The 21,789-nt window shown below is 43.2% G+C and overlaps 1 protein-coding gene across 2 annotated transcripts in view; it reads left to right on the forward strand.

Moving 5' to 3' along the window:
- The window catches only part of Smr (nuclear receptor corepressor smrter), a 55,344-nt gene that overhangs the window by 14,193 nt on the left and 19,362 nt on the right, over nt 1–21,789 (forward strand). Inside the window, exons 1-9 of one of the 2 annotated variants that reach the window (XM_089596145.1) lie at nt 476–1,142; nt 14,618–15,317; nt 15,394–15,726; nt 17,405–17,854; nt 17,927–18,211; nt 18,297–18,713; nt 20,010–20,054; nt 20,416–20,769; nt 20,846–21,441. In XM_089596145.1, the coding sequence (XP_089452271.1) occupies nt 1,123–1,142; nt 14,618–15,317; nt 15,394–15,726; nt 17,405–17,854; nt 17,927–18,211; nt 18,297–18,713; nt 20,010–20,054; nt 20,416–20,769; nt 20,846–21,441 (3,200 nt within the window). In that variant the 5' untranslated portion in view covers nt 476–1,122. Of the gene's footprint in view, nt 1–475; nt 1,143–14,617; nt 15,318–15,393; nt 15,727–17,404; nt 17,855–17,926; nt 18,212–18,296; nt 18,714–20,009; nt 20,055–20,415; nt 20,770–20,845; nt 21,442–21,789 lie in introns of those variants that run through there. The other variant, XM_089596146.1, reaches the window with a different exon arrangement.

Raw genomic sequence — 21,789 nt, forward strand, 5'->3', positions numbered from 1 at the left:
GAATCTATTCTTGTATGAGTGGTGCACAAGGTATATACCATTTCTTACGCTATGTAATCCAAAAATTCTTTGCGATAGTATGAATCGAGTTTTTTATAAATAGAATTTACAATGTACATAATGAAAAAAAAAAAAAAAAAATATCGCCAACACGTGCTACTCCGCTTTAGCATCAAATTGCACCCTCCGTATTTTACAAATACGCGTCTTACCGTCTTACAAATCCCCGCAGCATCCTTTCCGGACTCTTCAACAGCTGGTCCACATCACAATGATATCAGTCTCGAATAACGTGGAATATGCGCAGCATGTACATATACAGAAGTAAGCCGGCTAAACACGCAGCTCGCTCGAACAACAGCGCATGCGCTCCGGCATTCTGTTAGCGCACTCTCTCTCCGAAGTTCTCTTTTTCTCTCTTTCTCCTCCTCTCTCTTTTAGTCTTTTCCCACCGAGAGAGTATAGTGGTTAGAAGTGAAGTGTGTATAGTGCTGTAAGCGCGGGATTCGTTGTCGGTCGTTTTTGGTCGTCATCGTCTCAATCGTCTGGTTTGCGCGGCGTGTGCGTGCCTCTACGATCGGTTTCTAACCTCAAACACATACAACAATGTAATACACTCTCGATCGTGCGTGTATTTCTATCTTAGATTTTTTCATTTCTTTGTTCGGAGCATTGCTCCGAAAAAATGGTAATGATCTGCGAACGCTGCAGAAGAACACGAAGGCCGAAGCTGTCTGCTAGTACTATACTCCCTCGAGTCGCCACGCTTTCATTCTACTTATATTGTATATAGTACAAAAGGAGTACCAGAATACACGTAATACAATAACCAGCTGTTTTAAATTACAACAAAGTTGTAAAGTGATTTAAAAATCTAGTCTCGATACGGATAGTATAGTGTTTGGTAAATTCATACAGTTGCGGTGTATAGTGCAAACATGTGTAACAGTAGTGTCTAGTGGTGGAACGGTTGCGTACGGGATGCTGGAATGATTAAGCGCAAGTGCAGTTCGCGTCCAGAGTTTACCAACAGTGCGATTAAATGTATTAAAGAAGCAGCCCTTGCATATTGTATTCCAGCCTGTGCATGGAGATAACGAGTGGAGGTTATGTCCCGGCACGATGCACCCTTACCCGCACATGTGAGTCTGCGTGTTTTTTTTTTTACCGTTATGTCTCTCTCCCATATAATATACCAACGCTCATCCTTCTCTTGTCGTCGTCGTCGTCTTGACCATCTGTTTATTCCATATCCCACTCATGTTTCACGATGAGGACGTGTCGGTCTGTTTCGACTTATCGGCTTTGCTTATGAATCATTTTTGAAATTGGAAAATTTTTGGAGCACGTGGGAGCACCTGATGCGGTCTTTAAGTGGAAAGTGATGATAACGATGTCCCAACAATCTTACTTGGAAGAAATCATACCTTTGATATGACCCCCAACTGTTTTACACGTACTTTCTACGCGCTAAGGAATGACGAAAGTACAATATACCGTCAAAAAATGTGCATATCCACTGCACACGACCTACATCATATAATCATACAGTATTTAACTTGGAGTCTCGTTGTTGTGTAAGATGCCATACCATCGACTTTGAGGTCTAAACGTTTGGCTTATGTCGATTACCTTTCGTATTTTTATGTGTTGGGTACGCTTTTTCGTGCCCTTTATGTAAGTCAAATAACACTTAGTTCCCTGTGGAAAAAGGTCATTTCAATTCCAAGTATTTTTTTTATTTATCTCTTTCGATATGTGACCAAACACAGAGAAAAGCGCAACGTTGAAGGAACACAAGGAAATTCCGACTACATATGTATATATACGTCTGCCCTTGCCCCAAGCATTCCTCGTTAGCGCTATCGTTATCGTATCCGTCGGACGAAACGCTTTTATTTTCTTTGATCGTATTTGTTTTATTTCCACGCTTGCTCATGTATGCCTATGTACATTATATATTACACTATTTACGGTATCCCATACACGTCCGTATGTGAAAGTACAACGTATCGTCCCAAGAGAGTTTGTGGATAAATATTGCTACCGTCTGATGTCTCCTGTAGGTCAATGACTTGGGAAATTCCTAGAGCCACCATCAGCCTCCTTGCCCCCCCTGAATCATCTGAGTGCACGTTGAGTTATCGCGTGCCAATATGTTGCGTAGGAGGGACACGATTATTTGGTACACCGATTCACAAAACAAGTGCAGTCGTGCAATTAACTAAATATAGATGCGTACACAGTCGATAGATAAACACACCACTGTCATTCACTCTGGTATAGGTCAGTTTTACGTATAACTGCGTTTAAGGAAAAATGAGAATGAAAAGTCATGAGACAACAGATAACAAAAAGGTCAGGCCCCGCATCGGTTAAACCCCACCGTCGTGCGGCGACGACGCGATCGGCGGCGCTGGAAAACGAATCGCTCCTCGTAAAGTGGTATTAGCTCCCACACACAGTCGCAGCCTCCTCGTCGCTGTTGAGCGCGCAAAAGCTGTTTGTCTCCAATTTTAAAGCCCCTCGGAGCTGTTTTTTTTTTTCCTCCCTTTTTTTTCGCACTAATGCCCCCTTGTTCCCCTATAAATACAACCCCTCCCTCCAACTTCCGCTCCTTTCCCTGGCGAAACAAACTTTTTTCCCTCTCTCTCGTGTGTTTGTGCCATTACTGTCCGAGTTTACACGGGCGGCTTAGGGCGTTCGAGGCCACCTTCTTATTCCCTTTTTTCAATTTCCCGAGCAAATCCCTCCACATGATGGATAATAATCTTGCGGCGGCTCTGGTGTATATAGTATTATGTACACAATGTCGGATATGTATTATGTTTTATGCATGTGTCGCGGGTGAAATGACGTGCGTGGCACACTTTCGCGGGTGGTCCAAAGCATATTGTTTTATTTTTTCCGAATAAGTAGCTTTCACGGACGAGCAACCCCATATTCTTCAGTGATGCTGGATGATGCGATTGTCACTAACATAATATACCTGAGGGCGGTGGTAAGAGCGCGCGTCACGAATAATTCACGAAAACAACGGAGCGTCGTTGTCACATCGGACTTCACGCAGACGTCACCTTATAACTTGATTAAAAGGGTACGTAGACGCCGGGCCGTCGTAGTATATGCCCGTGTATTATTCAGAAAGCCCATCACACCCATGTAAGCGGGGAGGGTTCATTAAACGCAACTGTACGTATATAATATACTGAATATCCGTAGGGTTTATTCGAGGAAAGTGCGTGAGATATTATAGGGGGGGAATCGTATAAGCTTGCGATCACGTGCATCAGCATCGATTTCAATGCCCCCCCCCCCTACCTCCCTTGGGTTTACGTAAAATTTTACGTAACGCGAAATTGTATCTCGAGTATATGGTAGTAGGAAAGCACCTGACGACGCTTGAGAGCGTCTCCTTTTTTTTTCCTCACTGTTTGGCTTTTCCTCCCCCCTCGATGTGGAGCAAGGAATTTCGTAATTCGATTTTCAAAGGCACTCAGTTGCCGGGAAGCCCTCGCTATAGAGCTCCAATTACACTTGAGCCCATCTCTTACTCCGTATGTATATGTAAGAAGCATTTTCATGTAGATTTTCCTCTCTTTCCTATATGCACGTCGTTATCCCTATCAGGCATCACTGAGCAACCCAATTCTTTGAATTAAAGAAAATTTCTTTATCCTCATTCTGTTGAATGTTTTCTTTTAAATAAAAAAAATTTAGTCGATCCAAAAAAACATTTCGTACAACTAAATAAAAATTCGTAATTAAAAAAAAGAAAATTTTAATTTAACAAAATATCATTTTTGATTAACTTATGTTTTTTTACTCATAAGAAAATATTTAACGGAACGAGGGTAAAGAAATTTTCGATTTTTAAATACGATGCATGTAGTTGGAGTACATCCTTATACGTAAACAATGTGCTTGTAAGAAAGTCTGCCAAATTCGAAAATTGGCTTATTCGAGTTGACCTAAATCTAATAATAAACGATACACGAGCGATGTCAATAATATAAACTTCTTATTTTTCTCGTAGCTTTATCGAACGATTGCGTTCGTATATATTATTATCTTATTAAATGTAAAAAAAAAAGTCAGAAATAACAGGGTTATCGATGTCTCTTTTATCTTCGGGTGTACATTTATCGATTTCGCGTATCTACGCGTGTGCAATGTAAATCGTGTTCGTGTGAAAGATTGATGAATCAGTGAGTAACGAGAGACGCCTTTGCTGATTTCAAATAATAAATATCACTTTTGATGCAGAATTTACGAAAAAAGGCTCCCCTTAAAACATTTCTTTAAATATATTGGTACTTTGCTGGATCCCTTGTAACTCTATTACAATGATAAAAAAATTGTTTTAAAACACGATTAAACTGCGTCTACAGGATTCTAATGCAATATCTTGTTACAGTAAAGAAATATGAACTAAAAAAAAAAAAGCGATCGATTTAGCCTTGTCCTGGTGAAATCTCTAGGGGCCCCGAACAAATTCGACGAGAATTTTTTATATATATAAAGGGAATTAAATACTCCCCCCCTCTTACTTTCGCGCGTACATTCATCCACGAGGATTTAATAACTGTAATGAAAAAAAAATACCCTTTTTTAATGACCTCTTGTATAAATAATCGTTTTTCACGTGGCACCCTCCCGGGAGGAGGGCACTGTTTTCCAAAAATTCCTCTACATTTTTACAACACACGACTATTTTTAATCAGAAATCGCTGCTCGCGCTCGGAAATAGAGTCCATAAATCAGCAGTTAAATGACCTGAAACCTACATATACCCAAGTATGTACTGGTGCATATGAAAAAGTTCACGGTTGAAGATAAAAAAAAAAAAAAAAAAAGTTCAATCACTCCGTAGCCAATAGAGCATATCATGTTGTATTGTATCCCACGGGGTGATGTGTTTCATCGAGGAAATCTCAGTGAAGTATCAAAGCAAGTAACTCTAAAATTTCGAAACTCCGTGCAAGCAGAAAAGTGTTGAGAAAAAATGCGAGTAAAAAAAAAAAAAGAGAGAGGGTGGTAATAAAAGGCGTCCAAGAATTATTATCTCTATAGTTCGCTCTGTGTATATGCGCATCAGAAGAGCAAGCAGCGGGTCGCGGCGGATGAGGGAGGGAGGGAGGCTATAACAGCCGCCTCCTTGAACTTGCAGCTCACCAGTATACGCAGACCTAAAGCCTCGAATAGTGAGCAGAGAGAGAGAGAGAGAGTTGCGAATTTTCCCTCCACCTCCTTCGCTTTGCGTTCAAGCAGACCACGAGCGAGTGTTCGCTCGAGGCACACTAACCTAACGTAACGCCAGCCCGTTTGTCTCCCTCTCTCTCTCTCTCTTTTGTACGCAGCACCCTCACACACACACACAACACGACTGTGAGTAGATAATGTTTCCGTCCCTCTTTTTTCTCGGAAGACCCTCCTCATCCTCGTCCCATACGTATATATATACTTACTTCCACCCGCTCTCTCTCTCCCGTCTCGTCGTCTATAAATAGGACAATGCCGTGCGATTTTGCTAGCTCTGTCTCTCTCTCTCTACTTAATACTCGACTACCACTACTACGGATAACTTTTTCCCGTCTCGTTCGTGCCAAGTGCTTTTTGTTTTTTTTTCCACCTCCCCCTGTACGCCTCATGCTTTTTCGTCTCTGCACACGTGTGCGTCAGAGTCGCCTTTAATTTTTAAAATGTCAAGTACCTCTCTCCAATTGACTCTATATACACACGACTGGTCTGTGTTTGACTTTGGTTATCGATCTCTCCGATGAATACATTTTTTTTTTACTCGCACGTCACCCAACAATTTATTTGTTTATTAAAGAGAGGACAGAGCTACGTGTGTGTTGTATATACCTGCAGTAGACGCGAGTGTGTCTTATCGCAAAGTTTTTTATTTATTTTTTTCTTCTTGTTTCGCACATGTAGTAGGACGCGGTGATAAAAGACGATGTTGAATGATGCGCTGCCTGCAGGTCGTTGGCGACATGTTAATACACATACGTCTCGACATAGGTATTAATTTGTGTATAGGTATAATGCTTTCATTGGCTGTATTTGTATTATGTACAAGCGAAAATTGAATGCGGTTGAACGAAAACAGCATCGCTCTTGTACACCCTGACAAATTTCTTCTCTTTGATTGCCATGCGATGTATTCCCTTACTTAATTCGTGCAGCGAGAAACTAAGAAACTCTATAGTGTAATATCAACGCTACATCACTCATCCGCCCGTCACATTTCTTTCTTCTTCTTTTTCCCCTTCGCAATTTCCACTCATAGAAAAAGAACGTAAAAATTCCTATGGCACATTACACGACAGACACGCGCGATCGTTGCTTTTAGTAGCGCATAAATAACGCCGACGGGCGAGTCTATAACGACCGATTGATTTTTCTCCCCGGGACACGCACACATATTCATATATCTCTCGCTAAGAAAAGCATCAGCTGGCACACGTACACCTATATACTGAGAAATGCGTATATTATACTCATACAATGTGACACGTTACGAAGATAAGGAGCTCGAGGTGTAACGATACTGTATATATTATATATACCGATATTTTATATAAATAATAAACGAGACGATAATATTTAGATATAAATAAGCGGTGAATAATAATATAAACACTAAAAGTACGCTCGTTGTTGTTGTTGTTGTTGCTTCGCGTAATAATAATAATATTATTATCAAAGACGTGATTGTACGCGAAGCGGTCGGAGAGAGAGTACAGTATCACGTAGGAGGGGGGAAAAAGACGTGTGTGCATGTTTGTAGCGCGCAATTCATGCGGCGTATACTTAGCATATTATGTTACCGGAAGAAAAATGTGTACCATCCGAGATAGGAGGGCGTTATGTTTTCGCGCTCGCTTGCTCGTTGATTTTGCAAAAGTTAACCGATTTCTTTGGCGCGAGTCGAGAAAGAGAGCGACAAATCGAAGCCACGCAATGATTGACAGTCGAAATAGTATCGACAAAAGATAACGGCTGTATCGATCTGTCGCACAACGTGAGAAAAAAAAAGTTGTACTCGTTAACGCGGCGATCGAAATATCGCCTCCCCCCCCCGCTCCTGTCTCGTCTAGTGTCACAGCGCAAACGCTCATTAGAACGCTATACATACGCACTGCACTATACCATGCCTCGTTATCTCTATGTTTTTCTCTCTTTCTCCTGCTCATACGTGCGAGGAGGTCACTGACCGTTACGTCATCCGAGGACACACACGCGCGTGCACAGTGTGCACGCAATATTGTTATAGTGTATAATATTTATATGCACGATGTCCGACAAGTACACTATATATCAAGTTTAGAAACGCATAGATGCGTCCTTCTCTATTTTTTTCCGTTCGAATTGCCCCGGCGCGCTGTTATTCGTTCCCTCTCGAGAGCCATTAACCCGCATATAGAGCCAATCGTCAGCGGTGATATTTTTGTTTGTTGCTCCGAAATTTTTTCAGGCGGAATTCAGCGGGGAGATATAAAAAACTTTTTCTATAATGTTGGAGCTGTCGGGTGTCGTTAAAACAGTTCAGTCTCGCGCGACCTTCACACACACACAATCATCATTACGATTCTTTCCGTCTCTCTCTTGTTTCTTTTCTTTACAAATAATGTAATGGTATTATGTGCGTTTCACAACTTTCACAAGAGACGCAAAAATAGCAATAGGGTACTTAAATACTACGCGCTTTTTTTCCGATTCCCGGAAAGGAAAAGTCAATTACCCAACGAGGATTGTTTTCTGGGTCGCAAGGCTTGCTAATTCGCGGAACAATCGCGTTTGTCGCCTGTATACCGAGATACTTTTCTTTCATGTGCACCTATACCCACATTTATATTACTCTCTGATGTACAGAGAGACAGCGCGACGGGCTTGTTTTGCCAAGGAATTATCTGCTCTGCTCGAATCATCATCGGTAAAATAATACTGCACTGCACTTTCGTGTGTGTGTATGCGTATGTAGCTGAAATAAAAATTGTGCAAATTCAAGTCGTCGACGCTCTTTCTTTCTTTGCTTTTGCTCGCAAGGTCGATGTCCCAGTAGTCGGTCATCTGGCTGATTTTTTCACTATAAATTTTCAAAACATATACAAATCGGGTAGCTATTCAGACACTAAGCAATTACTCTTTCAATACAAGTTAATGTATAAACCCAATTGAAAATAATTATAACGAAGGCCCATAAAAGAAAAAAAGTGACCTTATACACAACTCTGTGCACATATATATGCATGGGTTCAGCTCACACGGCGAAAATCAAATTACTGTCACTCTCGTAGCTATGTAGCCGTGTCAAAGTCCTCCCCTATTATTCTCACTCTGTTTTCTGTATGTCTGGTTCTTGTGGGACTATACCCGTTGCATTCTTTTTCCAAAGATTCGCTGATGTTTTTACCACCGCGCGATGGAAAATCAAGAAAAATCGATACACAACATGCATGAAAAATGACCTGTACTTGAACGAAGCTGACGGGTCTGCCTCGACGAATTCTTATGAGAAAATAACAAACAACGTCGTCTCTTTCCTAGAATGTGTAACATATGGCGCGTAGGTAACACCAAAAGAATAAGTCCTCGACAACGCGCGTCAATTCTAATAAGTATGAAGTTTTCAAGAAGCCGGTGCGCAACAATCACATATTATTTTGTAAACGCATGGAACAGATAATAAAAAACAGGGACGAAATCTTGCGCATCATCAGAGAGATAAAGAGGATGATACACATGTAGGTATATGTGTATGTCGCGTCAATGAAACCAGAAGAGAGAGTGGAGAGTATAAGCTCGCGAAACTTTGGCAGCCTCATCTGACTCTGTATAGAGCGAGAGCCTTTTCCCATGCACACGCGATTTAACACAATATAGATGGGAAGGAACACCCGGCAACGCCGCACTCGGCCAATTTTTTTTTTTTTTTTTTTTTTTTTTTTCATTCTCTCGCTCTCTTGCAAAGGCGTTCTTTCGCGGGGCCGCCGGCAATGCAAAGTTCCGCCTCGGCACACGCACACCCATGCAACACATGTATGGAGGCGTATACGCTACTATATACAGCCAAACAGACAGACAGATAGATATCATCATCATCAGCACACCACGTGGTGGTGGGTGCCAGGGGCCGCGAAATCGTTTGAAAGCGCAAGCGCGGCGGCCATCGCTGCTGGCGCTCTCTCCCTCGACCAATCCCGTGATTCGAGGCGGCGACGTTTAAAGTGTGCCTTTTTTCTTCATCCATCTCTCCGTCTCCTTCTCGCGACGAAAGCCGGGGGGAGTCTGTTTACGTTGGGAGCCCCTCGGTATACAAGCTATTCGATGCCGGGCTGTCGTTGGGTGCGCACGTCTACCCGAACAACTGACATATCCAACGGCAGCGCGCACGCGTCCGTGCGGCTATTATCTGGTGCAATGCAGCGTGGGAGACCCTCCACCACGTGTTGTCTTTCCATATGTATCATGGGGTGTGTGCGCCTTGCTTGTGCACGACTCCGGAACCCTTTCCCTTTCCCCATGTGTGTGTGTGTGTACGTACCTTTTCAGAGCTATACCAACGCGTGCATTGCACTATATGTACCTGTACACTGATAACGGGAAAATTAAAAGGACACGCAAATCATTACATCGAACGGAATGCCAGGGACTTGTGCTTGGATGGGTGTATACCCAGGAAAGCTTGTGCCACGACATAATATTATGTATACGCCTTTATCATGTTTGTTTAACAATATATCGTTTATGTGGTTACTACACCACCTTCTATTTATGTTATGTACGTGTGTTTGTTTGATGAATCATTTATCTTAATTTTTGTTTGCGACGTGTAGTCACGTGTGTTTGTACTACAACGTGTAACTTTTGTGAAAAGAGGAAAAAACTTTCTTTTCGTTTGTACGAAGTATATATATGTCACAAATGGTACGAAGCTTTCACTTGGACGGATCGGAATAATCATAATTGTTGATGTGCAATAATTATACGAGCACTCGCGCGTTTCTATAAATGCAAATTGATCGATTCAAGCGAATTCTCCTGTTACTCCACAGCGGGTCCTGTACAGGTGTAACATAAGTGTGCGTATACATGAGGGAAAATTTGATTTTTCAGATAGACGTAAGAAAAGTAAAAAAAAGGTATAGGGTGATGGGGTTTGACTTGCAGTAGGTCTACGTGTATGAGAGTAAGCCAGTCCAATTAAAAGTCATTGATAAGTGATAACTCTCCGAACCGATATAACGGGCAGGGTCCTCGGGGTCAGTTCACTCGACGACGACGCGGCTATCGATCCGAATATAATATGTGTAGCGGTAGCTCGCGCATGTATAATATAACGTTGTAGGTATATGTAGTAGACGTGCAAAGTAATACGAGAGCGCATTACACCTATTCCTCGGCCGTGATTCAAGTATACACTTGCCCCACGTACGCTTTTGTTATTTTCGGAAAATGTCCAAATTACCTATAGACGCGACCGTAGGGGGGGGTTGGTTTTTTTTTTTTTGCTTCGATTTGATTTCGATTGCTGCGTCGAAGGAGGGAAAATATTGACACGCGAAAAGATAATTTCTTTTTGTTTTATTGTAAAAAATACATGTACACAGAGACGAATAATGATGCGATGATGGTACAGTGGTGGTGTGTGTATGTCATGTATATACGTAGTTAAAACGTGTTTGGAATATTTCCAGCGCATTCATGATTTCCCATCCCCCCCCCCCTTTTATGAGTTCACGCTTAATCTATACATACATAGGTGATGGTTCAATTTTAAAAAATATGACCCGGCAGATGCACGCATGTAGTATATATACCTAGTTGTTGTGGTACAATAGAGTCGCTGCTGCAACCTTCTTGCCCGCGACAACATTATCATCGTTACCCGAGGACACAGTGCTCCTCTCTCTCTCTCTCTCTTGAGAGTGGTACACGATTTATTTCACCGGCTAATGAGAAAAAGCGGGAGGAGGAGAGCCGAAACTTTGTTGATTTAATCAGATTTCTTTTCTTTTTTTTTTCTCCTCCCCCTCTCCCCCCTTGTAAAATTGCGCTTGGCTATAGATTTCAAAGGGGAAAATCGCACACGGTGACTAATTAATTGGTAGGATGTGTTGGCTGCTGGATTATTGATGAACAACATATTATAAAGCACGAAGCTTCCTTCCCTGGTATCTTGATATAAAAAAAAAAAAAAAAAAAAAATAATAGCAAACTGTACAAAGTTAACTCGGTCGTGACGTTAATTAAGGCTGTGGCTGCTCCGTAGCCGCGGGGCTGGCTTGGTTTTTAATACATCTACAGCCCTTCTCACCCAACATCATCATATGCAACACAAGAAAAAGCCCAAAGGTCAATTTAGCGGACGAGGGATCCTCTCGAAATTAGCGGAAAGGAGTTTTCGTCGCCGACTGGGCCTTGCACGAGAATATACATTTTTGGCTTACGGTGATGACTGGAAGCAGAGAAAAAAAGTCTTGGGGGGGGGGGGTGAGGAAGCTCTCGGAAACAGCTGCAGACGCTGATCGATACGTGTATACGACGACTGATAACGCGAAAAAGGCGCGGTCGCTAAATACTCGTTTGTTGGTGTACAGATGTATACAGTGAGGAAGGTGCAGAAGCGGAAAAAGGGGTTGAAAGTTTATTGGGTCCTTTTCTTGGCGGGCAGGTGGATATATTTATGTGATTGGCACACTGAAGAACAATATGCTTGTGTTGATGAGTTTCACATATGGGTACTGCTTTCTGCCTGTCTTTATCACCGCTCTCTCTCTCTCTCGGGTGAGTACAGTAACAGCTGTTGATATGAGTGAGGATGAGGGAGACGGAAGAGAGGAGGAGAGGGATAGCAATGCTTCGAGTGCAGACAATACGGATGACGACGATGACTCCACGCTGTCTGCTTCTAAGGTTCGTCTGCTGTTCAAACGTACCAAACATGATGTTGATGTTTTGTTACAGCGATTGTGTAATGAAAGAGAAAAGTCAGTCAAGTCAGCACTGCAAACTGCTATAAACTCTCTTAATTCTGCGTTGATCAGTATATCTTCTGCATATTTGGCTAAACTTGCAGTTGAAGAGGAACGTCATAATAGCGAACTTAAATTGCAACAGATAATTGACAGATTACCTCTGACTGTCGCAGAAAATCGGACATGGCCAGCTACAAGAAAAGCTAAAACATTTGCTGATGTTGTGGGACGAGGCGCACATAGTAATGTAGTATTTGGCAATGGTAAATCAATTCCAATAAGAAATGAGACTCGAGTAAGGATAATTTTTTTCAATCAATATGCTAAAGAATACAAAGCAGCTTTGGACACTCAAAATGCATTGAAATTTATCTCTGTAGCTGATTTGGGCCTGAAAGTTGGGCGAGTTACATTGACCCCTAACAAATCAGTAGTTGTTGAGGGTGAGGAGCTACAAAATTTGATAAAATGCCCTAATTTAGTAAAATTGGGACTTGAAGTTAAACCCACGCATCATCATACATATGGTATACCTGTTGAATACACTAAAGACAAAATTCACAGTAGCCTGACATCACAAAAACTTCGTGAATGTAAACAAGAAGAAATAAAAGTTGTACATCTATAACCAGCACGTAACAAAAAACATAGATCGTGTGTGATTGAATTGCCGCCTCAATATCGAAAAAAATTATTTCTTCAAGATAGAGTAAGCCTCGGTGCATTGAAGCAAATAACGAGTTATCTTGATGAGAATGATATACTCGATTGTTTTCAGTCTGGTTTCCGAAGACAGCACAGCTGCCACACTGCACTGATCCGAATAGTCGATGACATTAGGGAGGCTATGGACAGGAACTGTGTTACACTGATGATAAGCCTTGATCAGTCACGAGCCTTTGATGTGGTCAATATTGACTTACTTGTTGCCAAACTTTTGACCATTGGTTTCTCTGATGTTGCGGCATCGTGGATCGGATCTTACTTGACTGAGAGATCGCAGACCGTTCGTGCACCCACTGGTGAACTTTCTCAGACACTCTTTCGTGGCTCGGGTGTGCCTCAGAGAAGTTTACTTGGGCCATTGCTTTTCTCAATTTTTTTCAATGATATTTCAGTAAATTGCAGAGATTGTAAATATCATATTTATGCTGATGACTTTTGTTTTTATAAACAAGGTAAGGTCCAAGAGGCCAGAAATATTATACAGAAGGTGAATAAAATTCTAGAAGATGTCTTAATGTGGTTAGATGTAAATGGCCTTATTGCTAATGATAAAAAAACGAAAGTGACTTGGTTTGGCACTAGAGGTATAAATGGTCGTCTACATTCAAATAACTCATTACCTGTTATATTATTTAATGGAATAATTATTGAACCCACTGAACAAGTTAAGCTGCTGGGAGTCGTGCTTGACAGCACATTGACGTGGAGACCACATTGTACGATAGTTGCAAACAAATGTTATTCTGCATTAGCACAGATTAGGCGCTTTAAGTACAGTCCCTCGAGTAGCACTAGACTTCTCTTGGTACGTACACTTATATTTCCACACCTGGATTACTGCGCGTCTCTCTTTTATGACTTATCGTCGGAAATGGAGCTTAAGATGACTCGTTGCTTGAATACTGCCCTTCGCCTCATATATGATATTCGAAAATTTGAGCATATAACACCAGCTTATAAAAAGTATGGTATTATGTCATATTCTAACAGAAGAAGATATGTTATGCTGTGCCTTCTGCAAGGAATCCTTACAGCACAAAGACCTGCATATATTGCTGAACTATTTATTTACTTTCAAGTCTGCCTCACCAAATGCAATCAACCTCAGAAATTCGAATACCGCAGAGTTACTAGTGACGCGTGTTAATTTAGATGCTTATATGCACAATTTTATTTTAAATGACATTATTGTAATTAATTTATCTGTGATATATCCTATACTATTGTGACCTGCGTGTCACTAACATTGTAAAAACTGCTTTTAGCAGTCTTGTAAGGACTTCAGCCTAGGCTAATATGGACCGTAGGTCCTTAGCTTAAATAAACACACTCTACACTCTACACTCTCAATAATAATTTAATCATATTGGCCAAAGTGGGGCCATTTCTATTTTTTTTGGTTCTCAAATTGGTCATTGGTATGGAAATGGAAGGGTTAAAGATAACATTGGTATAGTTCCCGGTCACGTGAACAGAGTTGGATCGTATTTATATACGGTTTCGGAACAATGGTGTAACAACCCTGGCAGGGCCGAACTTTCGTAATAAAGTGATTCTCTGAAAGTTCATGGGGCGCTCGCGCGGTGCGATTAATCGACGTCGAACTTTTTGCAATTTTATTTCTCTCACCTTTTTCTTTCCTCCGTCGGTGTACCCTTCGCCTTGAAAGTAAGAAAGTTGTTGCGAAACTTTTGCCGTAATCCGAGGAGAAATTTCTCTCTTCCGCCCAACTGAAAATCCCCTTTTTCATTACTACTATTATGCACGACATTCCTGATTCACGGGAAATGAAAAATATTATTGAGAGGGAAAGGGAGAAAAAGAGCCTTGGTGTGCGATGATTAAACGGGATTTCATGCCCAAAGGTGACATGAGTTGATGATAATATCGAATGTTGTTTTTAGGCCCCAGCAGAGCTACGGTCCCAACTCACATCGAGCGGTGTCTCCGCGGACGGTCGAGGGTAGCGGTGTCGGGGCCGTCGGGGGCGGCGCTGCTGCGGCGGGGGCCGGCGGCGGTGGCGCCGGCAGCCTCGCCCTCGGCGGCGGTGGGGCGGCTCGCTACCCTCAGCAGCAGCAGCACCACCTCCACCACCACCACCACCACCATCAGCAGCAACAACAACAGCAGCAGCACCAGCACCACCTTAATATACAGCCCTACCCGCATCAGCCACCGCCGCCACCGCCGCCTCAGCAACAACAACCCCATCATCACCATCAACAGCAGCAACAACAACAACAACAACAACAACAACAACAACAACAACATCAGCTGCTGTCTCATCAGCCACAGCATCAGTCTCAGCCGCCTACCGGGAGTGGTGTCGTTGCTCAGGGCCCCCATCATCAGCAGCAGCAGCAACAGCAGCCGCCACCGCCGCCGCACCATTATTACCACTACCCGCACCTGCAACAGCAACAACATCATTTCCAGCAGCAACAGCAGGCACAGCACCAGCAGGTCGCCGCCGGCGCAGCCACCTCATCATCGCTGGGCACCTTGGCGATGAACAGTGGCTCGGCTGGCGGCCCTGGCCAGCCACCAGCGGGACTACACCCCCCACCCCCTTCCTCTGTCTCCTCGTCGCGGGATCAACACACGGTTAGTTACTACCAATCATTTGACTGACCACGAGATCAAATGGATCGGTAGAATAATAATAAATTACTTTTTGCAGCAAGGAAATAGCGATCCGAGCGGCCTGATCACGATAATGAACATCACGGTACCGCCGGTGGTGCCGGTGCCGTCGGGCCTGCGCTTCGTTCATCCGTACATGCCACCACCTCCGCCACACCCACACCCGCCAACGGCTCAGGCGGTCTCGGTGGCCCAGGTGGCATCCTCAAACTCGGCATCGCCAGTCTCAGCTTCCTCGGGTCCCTCCTCGATCGTTCAGCAGCAGGTTGCCAGTAGGCAGCATCCACCCTCGGTCCCGTCGCCGGCCTCGGGTGTCACTGGCGCGACTGCCGCCTACAGCAGGGACCCCTACAGAAACTCCAGTCCAAACGTGAGTCGTAACCATCGGCAGATCGTTTTTTTTTCTTCTTTTTTCTTTTTTTTTTTTTTATTAATGACCTGGAAGATAAAGATAAAACTCGTCAAAATGATATCTCGCTCGTTAGAGGTATAATGCGCGTGATTACATCGAAGCACAATTTTCCACAAGAAAATTCCCTGCTCGGTTGCCAAGCCTTTCAATGGCCCATTGAATCGTTTTTCTTCCACGAGCGCGGAAGACTCGGGCTCAAATCTATATTGTTCCATTGTGCTTCATCTCAGTATGTGCATTTATTTTCCACGAACACGCGTGCGATGGATTGGTATATAACGGGACTTTTTTTTTTATCGATTTACATGTACTTTTCTTTTTCCCTTCTTCCTTTAGATACACGTATAGCTGTGCGAATAAAACTTTGTTCGTTCATGCATAATTGAATATTTGATTCACCGTACGTTCCCAGTTGAAAGTATCGCGCCAAAGCTATTCTCGTACGCGTCCTTTCTCTCTGGGTCAAACCACGGTACAAGGCACAGATATGATAAATAAGAGGGTTTCGTCTCCTATTTATGCAAAGATCCCTCCACCTCGAGAATGTCCCTCTTATGCAGGAAGGAAGTAGCCCCTGCGTTTCTCGGAATATCATCGAGGCCCTTGTACACACCCGCTACACGTATGTATGTAGGCCATATATGGGAAATCGCGTGGGGCTGGTGTACACCAACCTGCGAGCGTATTTTCGCTACTCCACGCGTACCTATACATACACACACACGCCTGCTTATCGATTTGTTTACAGACTGAGCGGCGGCCGCGTCCGCGGTGGCTATGGTTCTGGCTGCCGTAATTGCGAGGAGGGAAATACATACATGTTTTATGTGTGCTCGTCTCGTTCTTCTATCTCTTTTTATTTATTTATTTTTTTCCATACCAGCAACGCGAAACTTTGACCCGCCAACAATGGCCCCTGGCGTGACTAATGGTCCGCAAAAAGCCCTTCTCCATGGGCTCGCCTTACACGTAAACACAACACGCGTATTATATATGCACAGTGGGCGGGTGAAAGTTATCTTCACCCACTCGCTTCTTTTTTTTTTTTTCATTCACCACGCACATGCACACACAGACACACGAGATTGCGCGCGTATAATGTACAGCTCGTGTAGGTTTTGTTAAGCCGTTTCTTTGGTTTCGCGCGCATTCTTTCTTCTCTTACTTCTCCCATCGGTGTTTTTGTTTCCTATCTGTTTTATTTTCTTTCTCTCTCGCTCGGTCGATGCATGCCTCATGCATATATATGTATACAATGCTCCCGCTGACCCTCGTCATAACATTGTGTTTATAAGATAAATGCCTCGAGCGTTACCATATTACACACTGTTTGACCGAAAGTAAGAACTCGAAGAAGAAATGTACGATTCAAGCTTGCTTTCGTGAGCTTTGCTGGGAATAAGCAAGCTCGACTCGTCAATGATGCACGAAGTTTGTGCCGTCGGTTTGCGTTCGAAAGATTATTTCGGTATCGCGATCGTATCAATTTTTCAGCATCGAAAGAATGTATTTGATTTTCCAATGCTCGAGCTGCCCTTTTTCTATTTTTATCTGGTGTAGTGATAATACTACGGCTTGTCGGTAAAACGACAAAAGTGCGTCTTTTTTAAATAACACTGTCATTAAATAATTACAGGTGAACGACCGGGTGGCGATAGGCGTGAGCAGTAGTCCAGCGTCGTCGCAGGTCATCGGGGTCGGCAACGAATACATGAGCAGGGGTGATCGGCCGAGGATGCTCCTGACGTCGCCGGTCTCGATACCACCCTCGGCCTCGCCAACGGCTCCATCTGATTACCACGCGTCCGCTGTTCGCAATGCGAGTCGCTGTGGTACCGGTGGCCCGACGATACTCTCGATGCAGCCTCAGGAGTACAGGCCGAGTCCCGTGGATATGGCCCAACTCCAGCAGGACTCGCCACCCTTCAAAAAGATCCGGCTCGTTCAGCCTCCCCCGCAGATCGCGTCGTCGCAACAACAGCAACAGCAGTCGATAGCGCAGTCGGAGTGCCAGAGGATCACGGGGATCCAGGAGACGGTCAAGCCGAAGCCGGTGCAACTACAGCCGCTCAGGATAGACACGAGGGTAAGTCTCGATTGTATAAGTCGATCCTGACTCTTCTGCAAGCCGATATCTAATGAATAGTTTTCGTTACAGCCGTCGGCAGGTGCTTACACACCGCAAACAGAGGCGATATCGCCGACTCTGCCGGAACCCAACACGCAAGAGGATCTGGCGCTAAAGACGACCAAAGATGATCTCCTTTCGCAGCTCGGTAAACTCGATAACGAAATAACAACGAGGGAGTCGCGGTGTTCCATACTTCGGAAAAAGCTGAAAGAGCTGGAGGATAGTCAGTCGGAGGTCGGTAGGCAGCCTGCGGAGGAGACCTCGCAGCCCAAGCATCAGTCTATCATACAGAAAATCTACGCGGATAACAGGGTAAGCCAAAGTCTGGTGGAAAGCTTTGCTGTTTTACTGAGAGAATTAGAGTGGCTCGGCAATGACTATTAATGACGAATTGTAGAAAAAAGCGGATGAGGCCCACAGACTGTTGGAGAAGCTAGGTCCGATAGTGAAACTGCCATTGTACAATCAACCATCGGACACGAGCGTTTATCACGAGAACCGAGCGAGGCATCAGTGCCTAAAAGCCCACCTCGTGAAGCGTTTGCGTAGAGAGCACTCGGAACGTGCCGCCAGGCACAACCATCAGTCCCAAACGTACGCTCAGGAGGTGCAGGAGTGGCATCGTAAGGTCGAAAGGCTCGAGGCGACGCAAAAGCGTAAGACCAAGGAGGCCAAGAACCGCGAGTTTTTCGAGAAAGTCTTCCCGGAGCTGCGTAAGCAGCGCGAGGACAAGGAGCGTTTCAACAGGGTCGGCGCCCGTATCAAGAGCGAGGCCGATCTTGAAGAAATCATGGACGGCCTGCAGGAGCAGGAGGTATTTTTTTGTTACTTTTTAACCCTTTTTTTTCGTACGTTTTTATGTCCATGGCGATATTTTTACGTTTATTATTGTCAAGAGTGGCTTTACTTGATTTTTTGGGAATCAATTGAGATGTCGAGGAATAAAAGTGCCTACTGAAACATAGTTTTTGTTTTTTTGTATTAGTGAGAGTTTTTGTTTGTTGATCACGTAAAAAAGCTTAATATTCGTCGACATCTCAATTTATACGTTAGAGTGTTGATTTAGAAAATTGAGGCGAAAGAGAAAAGGTGAAAACATTTTTATGACAAAATATGTGTGCTTGGGATTATCCCTATAATTGAAAATTGATATTATGCGCTTGACTAACCCTATGGTGGCTTGACAGAGTTTTTATTATTAATACAAAGGGCAAGTAAACCCGTATTCATATTTCTTTTCATGTGTTAACATTATAAACTAATTTGATTGATGCTTTAAAACTGTCTAATCAAACTGCTGAGTTATTATTATTAATAAAAGGGAAGCTTAGTTCGTTTCATCAATGTTCAATCCAAAATCAACTAACATCTGCAATTTTCGATTCTCATGTGTGACTAACACTCGTGCCTACATGTTGCTTGCGAGCGTTTCTGCTTGTCATCACGGACAATGTCGAAACATGCAACTAACGGCTTCACGATCGCATCACTCCATTTTATCCAGTTATTGTGAATATTATTGACTGTGTCCCTGCACTAGCAGTCATATGTATATATCTCCCGTGACATTCATTCGTCTCATCAAAGTCCTAAACAACAGCAACAACATTTCCTTACTAATTAATCCACGGCAACGTTATTCACGAGACTTTGTACCGTTTGGAGCTTTATATTGATTTTCTTGGTTGGTACAAGTGATATCTGCGCTGGCGTTGTATCATGTTACCGGCCGTTATGTAAAATATTATTGATTTTTGTCTATACTTGCTCGCACGCCCGCACGCTCTTTTATCGAGTGCGCTGATATGTCGACCGAGCTAAGGTCAGGAAGTGAACCCAGTGGATGGAAATGGACGCACTTATCTGCAGACGAGACTATCCTTAACGTACAGTACTACTGAAAAAAAAAAACCTGTTATCTATGTTCAGTAAAATTTCTGATACTGCTTATTTTCTCTGTTACAATTAAACGACGATTACTGTATTTGTACTGTATTTTAATTATTCATTATCGGGAAATATATATATATATATATATATATATATATATATTTATCTGAAATCGCGAAACTCTCGTCATGGAAGATTCTTATCATTGCTATTACCCTAGGAAGAGTTGTCACCTGAGCTAAGAAATGAGTTGATAGCCCGTAAGGTTAGTACTGTACATTTGCTTTATACCCTTTAAAAAAAAAAAAAGAAAAAAAAATTTGCATTTACAATCACGCAGTACTTTATTGTATATTATTTAAAAAAGTAATTTATGTAAATTAAACTAATTTAATTGTAGTAAATACTTAAATAACCACATAATGTAGTCAAGCAATTGCTGTTTTAAATTATTTTTATTTTAAATATTAATTTTTTACAATTAGTGATTTACACTTATTCTCTTTCGTGCTCGAGGTGAAAGAAAAAAAAAGAAAAAAAAAAAAAAAAAAAAAAAGATACATAGAGAGAGACCGAAAAATGAGCTAAAAATGAAAAACAATGGAAACACAAACGTGTGCTTGCAGATGGAGGACAAAAAGATGCGCTCTTACGCTGTGATCCCTCCACTGCTACTGGATAAGAAGCAGCGGAAAATTGCATTTCAAAACCGAAATGGCCTGCTACAGCCGGAGGAGCTCGAAGCGGTGCACAGTGAGAGGAAGCTGATCAACATATGGATCAAAACCGAGCACGAGGTGTTCAAGGAAAAGTATCTCCAGCATCCAAAGAACTTTGGGGCTATTGCCCAGTCGTTTGATCACAAATCCGTCTCCGATTGCGTGCATCACTACTACCTTACCAAAAAGGCGGAAAATTATAAGCAGCTATTGAGGAAGTCGAGGCGTACGCGCAGTACGCGAAACAATCCTAATAATAAGGTAACGGTCAAATCGACAAAAGTAGAATAGTTTGCTAGTTAAGAGCCATAACAATGACTGATTTTGTCTTTTTCAGGTAAATAATAGTAACTCTGCGATCGGACCTATGGATTGTTTGACGACTGGAGTGACGACGAGGCTGCAGCGTGAGCAGCAACAGAAAACACAAGAGAATCCGCAGACTAGTAGCTCGGCGTCGGCGAGCAGTAGTAATAGTAGTAATAGCGTGGTCTCGACGACGACATCGGCGCCGTCGACGACCTCGTCCACGGCTTCGTCGACGACGACGACTTCGGTAACGAGCACCGCGTCATCGTTGACCACAGCTGTTGTGGCTGCTAGCTGTAGTAATAGTAATAGTACAAGCGTATCCCCGGAGTCCATGGCAGCGTCTAGCGCGACGACGACGATAACGACGTCGACAGCTGTGACAGCGTCAGCATCCGTCCCGATTACAGGCGCGACGACGACGACGATAACGACGACGATAACGTCGTCGGCGCCGACTGTACTCACCACGACGTCTTCATCATCCGTAAGCGCCAAGGACGCCCGTGAGGCGAACAAGGAGAACAAGGATATCAAAATTGAGCCTAAAGATACGTTACTGCTCAAAGATATCAAGGAGGAGTCTCAGTCGAGTTCGGAGACATTATCCGGTCGGGAAATAAAGTGAGTATTGTACAAAAAATAGTCAATTTTTGTTTTGTGTAATCCATCAACTAAAAAGGGGAAAAAATGTAATAACCAAAAAGTGCAAAGCAAACGGTTAAAATGCATAAAGTTAATCTCATATTGGAATCGATGGAAGAGAGAGAGAGATCGCTCTTGTTTTAATCAATTCGAAACTATGAGCCAATTAAATGATTTGGTGCTCGTGGGCACTAGGTGGAAGAGATTTCATGGGCAAACAAGGCGAGAGCACCCTGTTTCATTCTCTCTCTCTTTCGAGTGTCGACGGGTTATCGGAAAGGGAGGCTGAGAGCAGACGACGGCCTATCCCTTCACGGCGCATACACA

This window comes from Copidosoma floridanum, unplaced genomic scaffold, assembly GCF_036245765.1.
Source record: "Copidosoma floridanum isolate Cflo_tuat_1 unplaced genomic scaffold, Cflo_Japanese_pri ptg000030l, whole genome shotgun sequence".
NCBI lineage: Eukaryota > Metazoa > Arthropoda > Insecta > Hymenoptera > Encyrtidae > Copidosoma > Copidosoma floridanum.